At 28.4% G+C, this 16,927-nt stretch overlaps 1 protein-coding gene across 1 annotated transcript in view; it reads left to right on the forward strand.

Annotated features, from left to right (window-relative positions):
- Positions 1-423: 423 nt before the first annotated feature.
- The window catches only part of LOC107443098 (endothelin-converting enzyme homolog), a 37,437-nt gene continuing 20,933 nt past the window's right edge, over positions 424-16,927 (forward strand). The window contains exons 1-6 of the mRNA XM_071186974.1: positions 424-597; positions 5,327-5,445; positions 6,882-6,947; positions 14,224-14,382; positions 14,493-14,573; positions 15,432-15,640. Of these exons, the coding sequence (XP_071043075.1) occupies positions 536-597; positions 5,327-5,445; positions 6,882-6,947; positions 14,224-14,382; positions 14,493-14,573; positions 15,432-15,640 (696 nt within the window). The 5' untranslated portion in view covers positions 424-535. The remainder of the gene's footprint in view (positions 598-5,326; positions 5,446-6,881; positions 6,948-14,223; positions 14,383-14,492; positions 14,574-15,431; positions 15,641-16,927) is intronic.

Genomic DNA, 16,927 nt, shown 5'->3' on the forward strand with positions numbered 1-16,927 from the left:
ATATGAGCACAGTTGAAAGAACACGACAAGTTAGTAAAATTTTTTTATTCATATTTTTCAGATGTTATACCTTTATTACTTGCAAAGCTATAAAAAGTATTTTATTTACTTTATTTTTTATCGATTTTTTAAGAGTTAAAACCAGGGTTGTGAAGTCGGAATCAGAAGACTCCGAACAACCTCAAGAGTCGGGAAGATTAGATCGCCATTTTCACTCATAAATTTATGTGATTCTTATTCTCCTATCTCGTTTTAATAGAAATCTTAATTTTCTTGTAACATATCTTTTACCAGATGCGTTTGACAGATTTATCAACTTACGGAGAACGCGAAGGCTTGGGACTATTATGTACCGATTTTAGTTCGTCTCAAACTCCGCCTCTCAAGAAATTCCACCACCTGTATCAGGAAATTTATTTATTATTTTTTTATTCGATTTCGGAAAGTGATTATAATTTGAGAATCGGATAGAAATAGAAAGTAAACTTGATAATTTGTTGGCGTAGCTGTTCAGTTGCGTATTAATTATCTAATAATGAACAACATGAGAACAACAATGGATATGTGCCCAAATGAAAAAACAAGATTACACGACAAGTTTGTATAATTTTTTTTATAAATATTCCTCAGAGGTGTCTACTTACAATGTTATAAAAAGTGATTTGTTTATTTCTTTTTATCGAATTTTTTTAAAGTTAAAACTAAAGTTGCGACGTCAAAAGCAATTTTTCATGAAAAGTTGATCCTTCTCAGGTTGGTCCTGTCAAATCTAATTGAAAATTAGGTCCTATTGGTTAAAAACAGTTTTAAATCTTACGCAAATTATTTGGACTATTATTTATACTTAAGTGAACAAAAATATTACTCGAATGAATTCTATGACAATTATGATACACATTTATCTTATAATTAATTTATACCATTTGTACTTTTTGTGTCAGTGTTTGATTGAACTATTGAAAAAGAACTCAAATATCAAAACTGCATTTAAAAATCGAGATCTTGAGCTATAGTAAAATTTAAAACCTGGGGATTAAATTTTAAAAAAAAAATGCCTAAGCGAAATATTTATCAATCGGCAACTTGGAACCAAAGGACCCCCAAGGGATATTATTAATTACTTGTGATCAAATTTTGATATTAACTAATGTCTCACAAAAATTATATTGTTTTTTAATGTAAAGAACAAAAAGTGTTTGTAAAGCCTTATCGTTTTTCGTAAGTTAAGCGCTATCACTATTTGAGTTTCACAGCGCATGCGCAAGAATATTTAAAACTGATCCTAAAATCGCTAAGGGATAGAAAATGAGGTCGTTATGGTTAACATTAAGACAAATGCTATGGAAAACCTCACTAGTATAGAGCAAATCAATTTTTCTTGCACTTGATTCAACCTAAAAGGAAACATGGTTCAATTTAAAACCTTATTTCAGGTTGCAGCATATTCACGTGATATTAGGATTCTAGGTACCGGTTTTATGGTTTAATATGTGATATTTTTGAAAGTGTTTGATTATGCTACGCATTTTCATTGTATTTATTTTACAATTATATTCTTTCCCCCACTTTTTTTTAAAAAAAAAGAAGAAAAAACTTGACTATATAATATTCTGCGTTACTAGGTAAATGACTCATATGCAGAGTGATATTTTACTGGCTCCCAATTTCCATATTTTTATTCTTATTTTTTGATTTTTTAAAAAAGTGCAGATTTAGATCGAAGGGTACGTAAAAATCAGTGAATAATTATTAGTCATTTTCAATTCATTCAGTTAAATATTAAATTGTGGTTCCCGATGTGTCAAATTTTTCTTTAGCTAATTTTCTTTTTTCAAGTACTCTAAAAACGCATAATAAGACGAATGACTACTAAAGTGTTTGTTTATAATTTTTTGCCATTTTAATATTTTGGAAAAAATAATAATAAGATCCGCTTTTTTTGTTTAAAAAAATCAATATTTATTCAATCAATATTTAAATCAATATTAATACTTATTTCCATTTTGTTGGCTTCGGTAACCTTGAAGATAAGAGAAAGAAAAAAAAGATAATCCAACTGTTAATGAAATATGGAGATTTATTTGCTCTGTTATCTGAATGAAAGAAATCAAATTCATTCCACTATAAAAAATAAAAAAATGTGTTTGTTTACATTACACGCAATCAGCAAAAACAAAACAAAACATAAATGAATATAAAATAAATAGAAATAAATATGGTGATCACAAATTCAAAATTTAAAGCTTTGTTTCAAATTTAAAGCTATAGATCATAACCTTTTTTTTTTAACACTTTCAATATTGCACTTTTTTTTTACGTTTATATCAACTTGCCTTCGTGTATGTCTGTTCGGGTGGAATTTTGTAATCGATTTTAAACTAACTTCCAGACTAGCTACAGACTTCAAATTTGGCACATAACTCAGAAGTGGATGACAATGCATGAAAACGAAGAAAAAAAGACATACAAAGTAAAATAAAATTAAAGAAAAATTAATATTTTCGCGATTGTCTTTTGTTGTCGATTCGATTATTTCAAATTAGTGTCATATGTCAGTTGAAAAGTTTTGTGTACAGTGAGTGAAAAAATTGAGATTTTGGAAGTGAGTACAAAAAAAAAACAAAATAAAAATAATATTTCTAAAAACCACGTTTTTGTAGTGGAGAATAATAATTAAAAAACAAAAATTTGAAAAACGAAAAACGTGGGGTGCATGAAATACATAACATGCACAACCACATACACATGAATATACTCAAACATATTCCACATCCACATTCAGATACAATTACAGATATACATACACATATTCTCATGAGTTCACATACTGTTATATATTTCATGCGCCCTACGTTTTTCGTTTTTCAAATTTTTGTTTTTAACTATTATTCTCCACTACAAAAACATGGTTTTTAAAAATATTATTTTGATTTTTTTTTTCTCATATTGTAATTTTTCTTACAGACTATAATTTTATTTGCTATGAAATAAACAAATCTTTGATTCAAAATTCACGAAATATACGATGAAAAAATATCGATGGAATTTTATTATGTATGAAAATATAAGTTTAACTACGTAATTTCTTAGAAAAAAGGGGAGATAAAGAAAGATAATTTTATAATAGTTTCGACGCGTCAACACAGTGTAAAAACTGATCTTAATTCTAATTAAAATTAACTTCGTAATGAAAAACTCTTCTCATTCATAACATTTAATATTATTCGATTAAATCGCAACTTTTTACTTTTTTACTGTAAATATTATTTTTATTAAATCACACACTCATTTGCACCCATACTTATTATTATTCGACTTTGCAAAAAAATCATTAAATTTTAAAAAAAAATCTTTCAACTTAATTTACGTAAAAAAATTCTTTATTTCTCAAAAAATAAATTATGTTATAAAAATTGACTTTTGTTATTTAAATTATAACTGCATCTTATATTCTATCTTTTTGATTAGAAAATATATAAGAAAATCTAAAAAAAAAAATTAACAGATTCTTCGTGCGGAAAAGATAGGCTAACAAGGGAAACTAGGGAAGTGTGACTCGCCAATTTTGAAATAAACTAGTGGGATGTATGCCTTATGAGGAATAATTTTAGGGGGCAACATTCGTTTCGGCCCATAGAAGGTCCTGTGAGAGATAAAAAATAATTCATATGTAGAAAAATCGGTATTTTATTACTTCAATGCAAACAATTAGTTATTGTAATTGTCTCATACTCNTAATTAAAATTAACTTCGTAATGAAAAACTCTTCTCATTCATAACATTTAATATTATTCGATTAAATCGCAACTTTTTACTTTTTTACTGTAAATATTATTTTTATTAAATCACACACTCATTTGCACCCATACTTATTATTATTCGACTTTGCAAAAAAATCATTAAATTTTTAAAAAAAAATTTCAACTTAATTTACGTAAAAAAATTATTTATTTCTCAAAAAATAAATTATGTTATAAAAATTGACTGTTGTTATTTAAATTATAACTGCATCTTACATTCTATCTTTTTGATTAGAAAATATATAAGAAAATCTAAAAAAAAATTAACAGATTCTTCGTGCGGAAAAGATAGGCTAAGTTGTATTAAAGAAGAGTAAGATCTTGAATAAAAGTTACGTATAATATTTTCACAAATGTATGAGTACACTGATAAAAATTTAAACTTTCATAAAATTTTATAAAAGAAAAAGTTTCACGAAATGTTCTTAATTCAATTTGCATTTCATACAATAAATTTCGAAATTTTTCACGTAACATTAGCTCTACACAATACTGGGAATCAAATTTTTTAAAAATAAAATTTTTCTAAATAAATTGTTGCTCAAGAGAGATTATGATAACGTGTAATTAAATTTGTGTAATAAGTAATGTCTCACAAAAATTGATAATATTTTTTGGTGAAACCAGGCATAGATGTCATCTTGTGCGCAAATGATGTAGAAAATTAGGTTTCTGACCGTACACAATATAAAATATTAAAAACTCAAATAAATAATTTTTAATATTTTAAAGGTACACTATTCCCTTAAAAAATAAAAGTTGAAAACATACTTTTTACACCTTAATGTAACAGTTCTCAAATGGTGTTCTGCTAAACCCTAGGGTTCTGTGGAATAGTAAAAGGGGTTCCCAGAATTATGACTTTTTTAAGCAGTTTTTTTTTAATTTTTAACTCTGTAATTTTATTTAAATACGATAAATAATCCATTATTTACTTATTATTTCGATTGCATTTATTAAATTATTTAAAATTAAAAGGCCCAAGAGAGAAAAATTAAATTTAAAAAAATCGAATGACAACCATTATAAAAAAGACATACATTCATAAAAAACTGCAATATTGTTTCACATTGCTATTTTAAAATAAAAGTAAAATAACTGAATTCTTTAATAAAGAAATATGTTTCTCTAAAAATCGTTTTCAACCTTTATAGCATTTTTTTTTTTTTCATTTTTATATCATTATACAGTAAAAACAAATTTTTAGCTAGAATAGATTCACTTTTAGGACTGTGAATTCACCTATTGAACATAAAATCTAATTTAAGATAAAATGATGGAAAAAAATTTCATTCGTAGTCGGAAATAAAAATGGGAACTGCTGCTTTAAAGAATTATTTATTTCTTTACATATTATTCTTTTTATATTTCTTTATACTATATTATTCTTTTTATATTTTTATATATTATTCTTTTGATATTTCTTTACATAATATATTTATTCCTTAAAGAATTTTTCCTCTCCTTTACTTTCGTTTCCAATTTAAAACTGATTACTTTTGGAACTTTTTTTTCTTCCAATTTAGTGATTCAGATAATGGCTGTCACCCGAAAACAACACTCGAGAAAAGACTTGTGGTGATTATGTTCTTCTTAGTTGTGGGAGGAGTTGGATTATGCATAACACTAGCAGCTTATTACAGAAGTATGTATAGTAATAAGGAAAGTATAAATACTGTTCTTAAATATTTTTATAGCATGTTCAAAAAACATGTAATTATACTTGAATGTTGATGACTATGCTCTTTTAGTGGTGTTTGATTTAGAGAAGTTTTTATAATGTTAGATAACCTTTGTGATTTGGCTTCAAATCTATAGTTGCAAAATTAAACTAGTTTATGTAAAAAATAAATAAATGAAAAGATTTGTGAGAATAAAGAAAATTGGTGTTTATTTAAATAGTGAAAATAAAACACTCAAAAAGGGTGGGAAAATACTTTTCCATTCCAATCATACACAGTAACTATTTTCTTTTAAAACTGCCCTAATTATTTCTGTTAATTTTTCCAAGTAAAAAGCATTTGTTTCAATGAAATTTTACATTTTTTTAAAGAATTTTTCTCACCTCGTAAATTTTCGGGTCAAGGAAATTATGCGTTTAAAAATGCAATGTCTGAAACTAGTTTAATATTTCTATCAATTCTTTGTCTATTTCTTCACTCTCCGCTGTTTCTGATTTTTTTTAAGCCTGTTGAAATTTAAAGTGCGTTTTGCAACTATCATTATATTATTTTGCTAAGACTTTTTAAAAATTAAATTTGATTCATAGAAATAAAAGAAAAATTTACTTAAACATATGTTTAACAAATATTAATGAAAATTTTTTCAAAAACTTTAATGAACTATTGCTAGTGTGGTAAAGTTTACAGTAAATATCTCTATCAAATGCAGCAGTTCACCTTCTTGATTAAATTTTTCTCAAAATAAAAGGATTAATTGTTACTTTTAGAGCAGCGATTCCCAATCTTTTTCAGCTATGGAACCTTAAGTGATCTAGCTACTTTTAGCGGAACCCCCACTTTATGAATAAGTTTCATTAACAGCTATGAATATGCCAACTGGAGAAACACTGCTAATTATCTTGAAAAATATTTAATGTTAAATTTTGAGCCGCAGTGGCTCAAAGGATAGAGCGTTCGTCTCCCAGTGAGGTGAACCAAGTTCGGATACCACTGGTCCCTGGGTTGATTCGAATTCTGACACTCATAAGATGTTTAATTGAAATTAAACCATTCCAGTTGAACCATAGCAAGATTAAGAATTACGATAATAGGATTTAATTTAGAACCATATCAAGATTTCAGCAAATTTGAGCGACGTATTAGTTCAACACGTTTCGATATTTCTGACTGTGCGCGAAGTTTGTTTTAGGATTAACTTTTAGAAAATTGAATAATTTTAAAAAAAAGTATAAGTATCACACTTTTTGTTTTGAAAGTGTAGTTATTCCTAATCATTAAAACGAACAATTTGCGCTTAGATTAGATGGAATAATTTTTATATATTTAATTCAGCTTATGATTATAATTACATTTATTTACACCATTGCTAAATAATTTATTTTTTATTTCCATTTTAAAGGTGAATATTACAGGACTCATAATAATTTACGCAACACATGTGTCACAAAAGAATGCATCAATACAGGTACGTAAATTTATTTTGTAGTAAAAATATTTTCAAACAGATAGCCTTTCTTTGATCTGTTATAAGCGAATATATATTTAAGCTATGTATATATGTTTCGGGTAATTTTCTTTTCATCTATTCGAACTGCGTATCTTCTCTCAATTAAAACTCACCAAGTTCTGTTGATCGTAATAGAACAGTGTAAAAAAGGGTTTCCAAAAATTGTGTAAAAATGTGGCAAAATAGCTTCGAAACAAATATAGCTGAATTTGAAATCCCCGTGCATTCAAAATTAAAACAACGTTTACTCTTTTTTGAGCAAAATGCATAGTCTCAAAAGTGAAATTGAAGGAGAAATGTGCGAGTTCGTTGGCTCGTAGTAGGATGCTTCTAATCATCGTAATTGCATACCAATCCCGGGTATGTTAAAAAGTTTTATACGCGTCAGTAACACATCAATTCAACCTAATTTCTAATTTCAATGGTACAAAGGGTTGCAATTCGGAAAATATAGTCTTAATATTATTAAAACTATATTTTACTTAATAGCTGAAATTTTAATTTCACTTTTCTCATATCTTAAAAACTTTCAAGCGAATGAAAGACATGTCATGATGTGTCATTTATTTGACCACTATATAAAGCTTCATAATTCTCCCTGAACAAGGATGTATAGTGGTTAGAGCATCCTACTACGAGTCCGGAAGTCCTTGGTTCAAATTCTGCTGGCAGACAATGAGCACACATTTCTCCCACTACATCAGGTCCCACAGTGGACTGATCGTTAAAACGCGGTTCCCAACAGAACACAGAAGTCAAGGATCACTGGCTGCGGTCAGTGTGCTGATGGGTGACCACTTGGATCAGTCTTCTTAGGGACCAAGGGTGTGCGGCATTGGTCCTCGTTAAACTGCTCTACCGTAAAGTGCTTGACTTCGCGTCCAGGTCGTCAGGATACCGAAGCAGGGGTGCCATTCCCTCTGCAGAGGATCAAAATTGTGATGGCATGTCTTCGGATCATTCTCAGGGAAGTTTCCCAGACCGTCGCGAATAGCCCATTGTGCAGCTCTAGTGTGACGTAAATGAACGACTACTACTACATCAGTGTTGAGGATATTAATTTTGCTGAAAAATTGGCATATGCTGTTTTAATTTTAAAAACAGGGGTTTTCAAACTTGACTATTATTTATTTTGGAGCCATTTTAACATATTTTAGCTCAATTTTGAGAATATTTAATACTGTAGCGTATCTACCACTACAAAATTACAACTACAATTCACTAGTATATAACACATGTTAACTCGAATGTATGACGGGGTACCTTTTCATAGATGACGCTTGACATGGTCTGTATCTACTCTCTCCACATTTTTGACCTTCGGACGTGATGTGAACACGCCTACCTTGAAAGTAACGCCCACTACGATCTGAACACGCCTACTTCGATGGATTATCCACATTGAACAGTTGACTTGTTACTTGTGACTTCGACGTTATCCAACTCCTCGCGCTGTTGCTACTCAGTCTCGATTAAACACAACGTCGGCCGACACTCACTCGACTGCTAAAGGCAACATATGGGCGATCGTGAACTTAATACAGCTCTCACAATCAGCAGTCAAACGAACGGTGATCTTAATACAGCTCTCCTGGGTTCTCACAAAACAGCAATGAATCAACTAGTGGTATTCGTTCATCGAATTCTATCACAGTTATAATTCTAGTGGGGGAGTACTGTAGCGTATCTAACACTGCAAAATTACAACTACAATTCACTAGTATATAAGATATGTTAACTCGACTCTATGTCGGGGTACCTTTTCATAGATGACGCTTGACATGGTCTGTAGTTACTATCCTCACAATACTATAAAATATTTATAATACTTTATAAAGTAAACTTTAATTTAAATAAACTTTAAATAATACTTTATGAAAACTTTATAAAATATTTATTATACTTTAAAATGCTGTGAAGTTTATTAGAAAGTAGCTAAAAAATATATCTCCGTCAGAGATTTTTGTTTCACTTAAAAAAAAGTTATAAAATTTAAAATATATGAAAAGTTTTGAAACGCATTGCAAAATATCGAAAAAGTACTGTCAAAATGAGATCAAATGTCAAGATTAGATCTAAAAAAAAGTCTTTTAACAATTACATTTACTATATTATATTCTGAATACAAATTAGTTAAAATTAAACAAATTTAAAAAAATTTTCTGAACATTTCAAAAGACTGCCTTGAAATATGACCTATACATGCTACATTATCCACGAAACGTGTTACTGTTAAAAAAATTTTTTTTTTTAAAAAAAAAGAGTACTTGAAGGTAATTTCATTCAAATTTATGTCGAAAATTTTTTTCTTTGAGTTCATACAGTGCATTTTCGCCGGGTATATTTTTTTTGGAGAGATAACGATCAGTTTATTTCAAGCGAATGCATTTTATTTAGTAAAATATTCCTCGTCAGCCTATGTTCCTGGTTAAATAGGGGGATAGTGGGTAAATCGATGAGAATCACGTGTTGGTTCCGTGTATCACCTGTACATAACCTTGGTATCAACCATATCAAGCCTTGGTATCAAGCAAAATATATTTCATTTTGATCCCGTAAAGAAAAAAAAATTTATTGGAAGTTTTTCTTTCCTGATTCTCTCTCTGTTTTTTTTTCCCTGTATTAACATACATAAAAAAATACTAATTCCTTGTGTACTTTAGATTAATATACGAAAACACAACATACTTATTCTTTACTATTAATTTCTCTTTTAATGTGCTTTTTAAATTTGCTTACAAAATGGCTTTTAAGGAATGCTCGACCCATCATATCGAATCAAGGATTTTTCTATATATACTTTTGTTACAGAAGAAATGAAAATAAAAAAGAAAGCTTTTCAAAATATTAAGAAATAGATCAAGAAACATATTAAATGTCGAATTATAGCATTGATTTAGTAAACAACAGAATAGTTCAGTTTATTGATTCAAACTAAATTTATTTAACAATTTCAATTCAGGTTTGTTGTATTTAATCATTAAAAAAATATTTTATGTTTCTTTAGGTACAAATATAGATTGTAACATTCCTTTAGACATATAATTAGTGCTGTATAGGTTTCAATATCTCTCTAATTTTCCTTTGGTCAAAGTGGTTTAAGCTGGGAGATTTGATCCTGCTTGTTGATTATTAAAAATTCTTTAGTAAAAAGAATAAACTAAAATATAGAATAAAGTATAGTTTATGATTTAAGTAAACAAAAGTAATGTAAGCAAGTATTATCAGCAAGTATTATAAGCTATCAAATAATGTTAACTTGTTTTATTGTGTTCAAAAATCGAAAATATTTTATTAAAAATGAATCAATAAGCCATTCATGTTTTCCCTTGCTATTCATGACTTAAATTGAATTTAGAATATATGCTTGCATGGAGTACATTTTGTAGGCGTTGTTAAAAATATTGTTATTTTTTAAAAAAAATGATCTAAACTAAATATATCTATACATACACTTAATTGATATAAGAAATACTTTCAATTCAAATGAGTTCCCAACTAGTAAATAGAGTGAAACAAAAGTCTCAAAAGTAAAATATTTTCTACGATAAATTTCACTTTCTTATTTTTTAGCTTCCAATCTGCTGAAATTTATAGATTTTGAACAAAATCCATGAGAAGATCTTTCACTTCTTTATAAAAACTAGATTAGAAACTCGTCCTTAATTGGAACATTATTAAAATAGAAAGTGTTATAAGCCATTAAAATAATGTTAACTTGTTCTATTATATTAGAAATTTTTTTTAAATATTTTGTACGAGTCGAACCATCAAAATTTCTCTACTATTCATAATCTAAATCAAACTAATTATATACGTTTTGCATGAGGTACATTTCTGTAGCGTTGCTAAAAATGCTGTTGTGTTTGAAAAATGATAAACTATTTATTATAGAATAAAAACATCTATGCTTATACTTAGCACACAGATGAAAAACTTTTTTTTTTTAATGAATTTCCAACTAGCAGCAAATGGAGTGAAACAAAAGTGCTAAAAGTTCCGAAAGCAAAACATTTTCTACTATATATTTTACTTTTTTTTTAGCTCCTAATCTGCTGAAATTTATAGATTTTAACCAAAATCCACGTGAAGATCTTTATTCACTCCTTTATAAAAAATTTGTTAAAAACTCGTTCTTAATTGGAACAGTATAAAAATAGCAAGCGTTATAAGCAATCAAATAAAGTTGACTTGTTATATTAGATATTAGAGAAAAAAAATTTCAAATATTTTGTACAAGTCGAAACATCAAAGTTTCTCTACTATTCATAATATAAATCAAAATAATTATATACGCTTGCACGAGGTACGTTTCTGTAGCGTTGCTAAAACATTTTGTTATTTTTTGAAAAATGATAAACCATTTATCTATATATATAAAAATCTCTTGTCACAGTTTTAGTGGTTAAACTCCTCCTAAACGGCTTGACCGATTTTGATGAAATTTTATATGTATATTCAGTAGGTCTGAGAATAGGTTTATAACTAATTTTTTTTCATTTTTTGGACAGATTTAACGTATATTTTAAATATATCTTNAAAATAATGCAAGCAAGTATTATAAGCTATTAAATAATGTTAACTTGTTTTATTGTGTTAAAAAAATAGGAAATATTTTATAAAAAATGAATCAAATTATTCATGTTTTCCCTGCTATTCATGACTTAAATCGAATTTAGAATGTATGCTTGCATGGGGTACATTTTGAAAGCGTTGCTAAAAATGCAGTAATTTTTTTTTTAAAAAAAATGAGCTAAACTAAATATATCTATATATACACTTAATTTATATGAGAAATACTTTCAATTCAAATGAGTTCTCAACTAGTAAATAGAGTGAAACAAGAGTTTCAAAAGTAAAATATTTTCTACGATACATTTCACTTTCTTATTTTTTAGCTTCCAATCTGCTGGAATTTATAGATTTTGAACAAAATCCATGAGAAGATCTTTAGTCACTTCCTTATAAAAACTGGATTGAAAACTCGTCCTTAATTGGAACAGTATAAGCTATAAAAATAGCAAGCGTTATAAGCCATTAAAATAATGTTAACTTGTTCTCTTATATTAGAAATTTTTTTTAAAAATATTTTGCATGAGTCGAACCATCCAAGTTTCCTTACTATTCATGATCCAAATTAAACTAATTATATACGCTTGCATGAGGTACATTTCGGTAGCGTTGTTAAAAATGCTGTTATTTTTGAAAAATGATAAACTATTTATTATAGAATAAAAACATCTATGCTTATACTTGGCACACACATAAAATACTTATTTTTTTCTTTAATGAATTTCCAACTAGCAACAAATGGAGTGAAACAAAGTTCCAAAAGCAAAACATTTTCTACTATAAATTTAACTTTTTTTTAGCTTCTAATCTGCTGAAATTTATAGATTTTAACCAAAATCCACGTGAAAATCTTTTTTTTTTTTTTTAAATATTTTGTACAAGTCGAAGCATCAAAGTTTCTCTACTATTCATAATATAAATGAAGCTAATTATGTACGCTTGCACGAGGTACATTTCTGTAGCATCGCTAAAAAAAAATTTTTTTTGTTGAAAAATGGTAAACCATTTATCTATACATAATAATAAATGCGGCTGTGTGTGTGTCTGTTTGTCTGTCTGTCTGTAATCACAATATATCGGCCCAGAAGCCTCGCCCAGGCACGAAACTCGGCACATAATTGTGTTTTGACGTAATGAAGAAGTATTTTTTTTCTTTTTCAAAAATTTGGATTAGTTTTTTAGTTATCAGTCATTTTGTAAGAAACTCTATGCTTTTTCGTCTTCAAAGAGCCATAAAAAATGCATATACTTTTCTCCACTCTTATAAATGTATGCTAATGCGAACCTTACAATTGAAATATTAATTTTCGACAACTTAAACCAATAATATACGAAGGAATTAATAATTATTTGTAAGGTTCGCATTAGTTTACATTTATCAAAGTGGAGAAAAATTTAATTTTTGTATTATAAATGTGGCAACATATTCGATACGTAAATAGAACGCTTCTCTTTGATATATTTTTATAAACGCAGTGCTATAAGCGAAAGCAGAGAGCACGCCGCACTTTACTATACTCAATACGCAATATTTGTCGCTGTTCATAATTGTTATAATAAGTTTTTCTTCTTCTTTCCACGCTCTATTTTTTTTTCTTAAGCGAAGACGATAATTTTTGTAGCGATATAGAAATAGAAATTGATACCATAAAAAATTATATAGAAATAGAAATTGATACCATAAAAAATTAATTCGTTTTCGTGTTCTTTTCATGTATTTAGCATTTTAGTTTTTTTTTCTTAAGCGTTGTAGCTATATAATATATAAAATAGGAATTTAATTGTTTTTGAAGGAACGATCACACTTACCTTGGATCTCTTTGGTTTTTCTATTCTTTATTTTAACAGTTTTTATTAAATGTAATTAGTTATTTTCAGAAAGTTTCAGTTTGCAGGTAAGCACTTAGATTTTAATATTGAAGTTTCATGATTTGCTTTCATAGTAATTGTTGTTCTAAAGTATTCGTTGACTTCTTTAAAACCCGATTACTGACATGGCAGAACCGCCTTCCAAAAAACTTCGTATTTTGTCAAAGAAAAAGATATTAAGAGATTCTCAAAGAAGAAGAAGGGCCCAAGAAACGTCTGTGGAACGTCAAAGAAGGATGGAACATGTCCGAATTTCGACAAGCAATTCTAGAGCCCAAGAAGTATCAGAGAAACGTCAAAGAAGACTAGAAGAGGATCGTGTCTCAATTAGCAGTGCTAGGGTCCGAGAAACACCTGAGGAACGTCAAAGAAGATTGGAAGAGGATCGTGTCTCAACTAGCAGTGTTAGGGCCCGAGAAACACTTGAGGAACATCAAAGAAGATTGGAAGAGGATCGTGTCTCAACTAGCAGTGTTAGGGCCCGAGAAACACCTGAGGAACGTCAAAGAAGATTAGAAGGGGTTCGGGTCTCAACTAGCAGTGCTAGGGCCTGAGGAACACCTGAGGAACGTCAAAGAAGATTGGAAGAGGATCGTGTCTCTACTAGCAGTGCTAGGGCCTAAGAAACATAGCGTGGCGGACAGCTGGCCGCCTTAGGCGGCTAGTTATATAATAAAAACATCTATGCTTACACTTAACACATAGGTTAAATACTTATTTATTTAATGATGAATTTCCAACTAGAAAATAGAGTAAAACATTTTCTACTTTTAATTTTTGAAATTTTTTTTAGCTTCCAATCTGTTGAAATCAATTGATTTCGAACAAAATCCATGTGAAGATTTTTATTCATTTGTTTGTGGAAACTGGATTAAAAACTCGTTTTTAATTGGAGAAATGGTAGTTTCACAATTCTCGCGCCTCAACTCTATCATCATTTTACGAATTAAAGGTAAGCAATAATTTAGTCTGTTGCAAGTACTTTTATTTAAAGTTAATAATTATTTAATGGTCATTTTACCTTAAAACTAACTACTTTCTTGATTTTTTTTTCCTTTTTAGAATTTTTAGAATTAGAAAAATCTAAACTGTCCGATCATGAAAAGAAAATTAAAAAATTTTATAATTCTTGCTTGAAAAGAGGTAAGTTTACAGCAATTTTTTAAAGAGTCATTATTACTAAGCACAGTAAATTAAATTTCGCAACTTTCAATTAGCAAACTTAACGCGTAACTGTTCTTAAAGGTTCTTTTCAGACAAAAAATTGAATACATTTCTATGTTCACTTAAAGAAAATTATGTGAAAGCATTTTCTTTATTTATTGAATAAATAATTAATATTAACTGAATAAATAATAATATTTTTTGTTTCATTTCATTCATTGATAGTATTCTATTGGTCTTAGTTATCCAAAATTTAAATTTTAAATATTTAAGTAATTTTAAAAGTCTTAAATTATCACAATAGCTTTGAAAGGGTTTTTAAAATACGTACAACCTTAAAATTTAAAATCTACTAACTAACTTATTAAACAGGTGTCAATGAATAAAACGATATAAAAAAATTTTAAATAGTTACTGAATAAGTAAGATAACTATGTTCAAATAATTTTCCGTTTGGTTAAAAGGGAAGAATATTATAACCAAACAGAAATACTATTAACCAAACGGAAACGGGAATCAAATTCATGACGAGAGCAATAGAAAAATATTATGAATGTCGCACTAATTCATTGTTATACGAGAAATGTTAAAAACATAAAACGTATTTTCTAATCGGATACCTGCAAATGACGTCATTGTAGGTTAAACAATCAGGAGTCAATCTTGTCCAATTAGAAGCCAATCAGTTTTGACATACACGCGTGACGTCACTTACAGGTATCCTATTAAATTTGATTTAAATCACATGGTTACGCATAATCACCTCATTTTTCCTTGCGTTGCAAGTACCCAATTGTTTGTTAATTAATTCAGTGATGATTCTTGATTTCTTTGTAGAAACCAGAGACGAGGTTGCAAATAAGATTCTGCTTGAAGATTTAAAATACTTTGGTGGTTGGCCGTTGATTGAAAAGAGTTGGAATGCTTCAAAGTTTGACTGGGCTGAGTTGATGGTGAAGCTTTACGAGAAAGGATATCCACACGATATGCTGTTTTCGATGGGAGTTGACATGGACATAAAAAATACCTCTCAGTCACTGCTTGTTGTAAGTGCTGCTTAAAATTCGCAATAGTTCATCGAACAAATTAGTAAATGCATTTATTATCTTGTCTGCTTATAACGAGCTGACAGGATAAATGTAAGCATGGAAAATTCAAGGTAAATATAAACAAGAAAAAAACTGGGATATATATAATGCAGAATTATAATGATTTTGAATTCTGTAACACCACCACCAAACTTTCAAGTAAACATGAAAACATTACTACCTGTAGCTAATTTACCAATCTTCATCTTGACTATATTTGATCTAAACAGAGAGCTATAAACGTCTAATAAAATTTTCGATATCGAGCTGCCTTCTGAGATTTTAATCTATTGTATGCACAAGGAATTTACGATGCCAAAGCCGTGTGAGGTTCAGAACAAAACCTTATCTCCAGAATTGACTATACTGGAAAATCTATGGAATTCAAGTCTGGTGAATAAGGTGATCATTTCTGTGCTAGAAGAAAATTAGGAACATGTGCCTTGGATCATTTCTCTTAGAATGAAGCATAACTTCGTTGGAAAATCCATTTTTAGTTTCCAAATATCTATGTAAATGCAGGGAGACTAACATCTTCCCATATGATTTGGCGATATGCTTCGATAAGAATATTCAGTTTAAACCTTTATTTAAGAAATTCTTGTTTCTCTGTAAAAAATATCATGTTCTTGAAGAACATTATGCGGTACCAGTAAGTTAAACATTGAAAAAAAATTTTTACCAGACGGTCGATAAATCTGATGTCAATTTCAGATTTCAAGATTTGCACTATAAAATTAAATAATAATATGAAGGAAAAAAAATCAGAAGGTAACTGAGATGTTTTAACGTAGTTCTAGGTCTCACAATCTTTATAGAAACATTCAGTGCTTTATGAAAATAACAATTTTATCATGATATTGCCATGTAAATTGATCAATGATCAAATTTTCTTATGATTATCTTTTAGAACAGATAGCGGAAAAGTATCAATCTTGAAATTGAAAATTGGTATAAAAGTTACATAAGTTAGAATTGTTATTCTAAATTTTAACTAATCTTGATAATATAAATTGACTAAATAAGCTTAAGGAGTATTTTTACTCGTATTATGATTCTTTTACGTAAACCAACGTAACAAATCTTATATATTTCATCTTTCTGTTAAATTTTTCTACAGAGAGTTAAGTAATTGAATTTATTCACATTTTTTAGTTTATTGACTACATACATTATGCAATAAAGATCTAAGTAATATCTTAAGTATTTTTTTAAACTAAACTCTAATTACACCATTTATAATGT

The sequence above is a fragment of the Parasteatoda tepidariorum genome, chromosome 10 (assembly GCF_043381705.1).
Source record: "Parasteatoda tepidariorum isolate YZ-2023 chromosome 10, CAS_Ptep_4.0, whole genome shotgun sequence".
Lineage (NCBI taxonomy): Eukaryota > Metazoa > Arthropoda > Arachnida > Araneae > Theridiidae > Parasteatoda > Parasteatoda tepidariorum.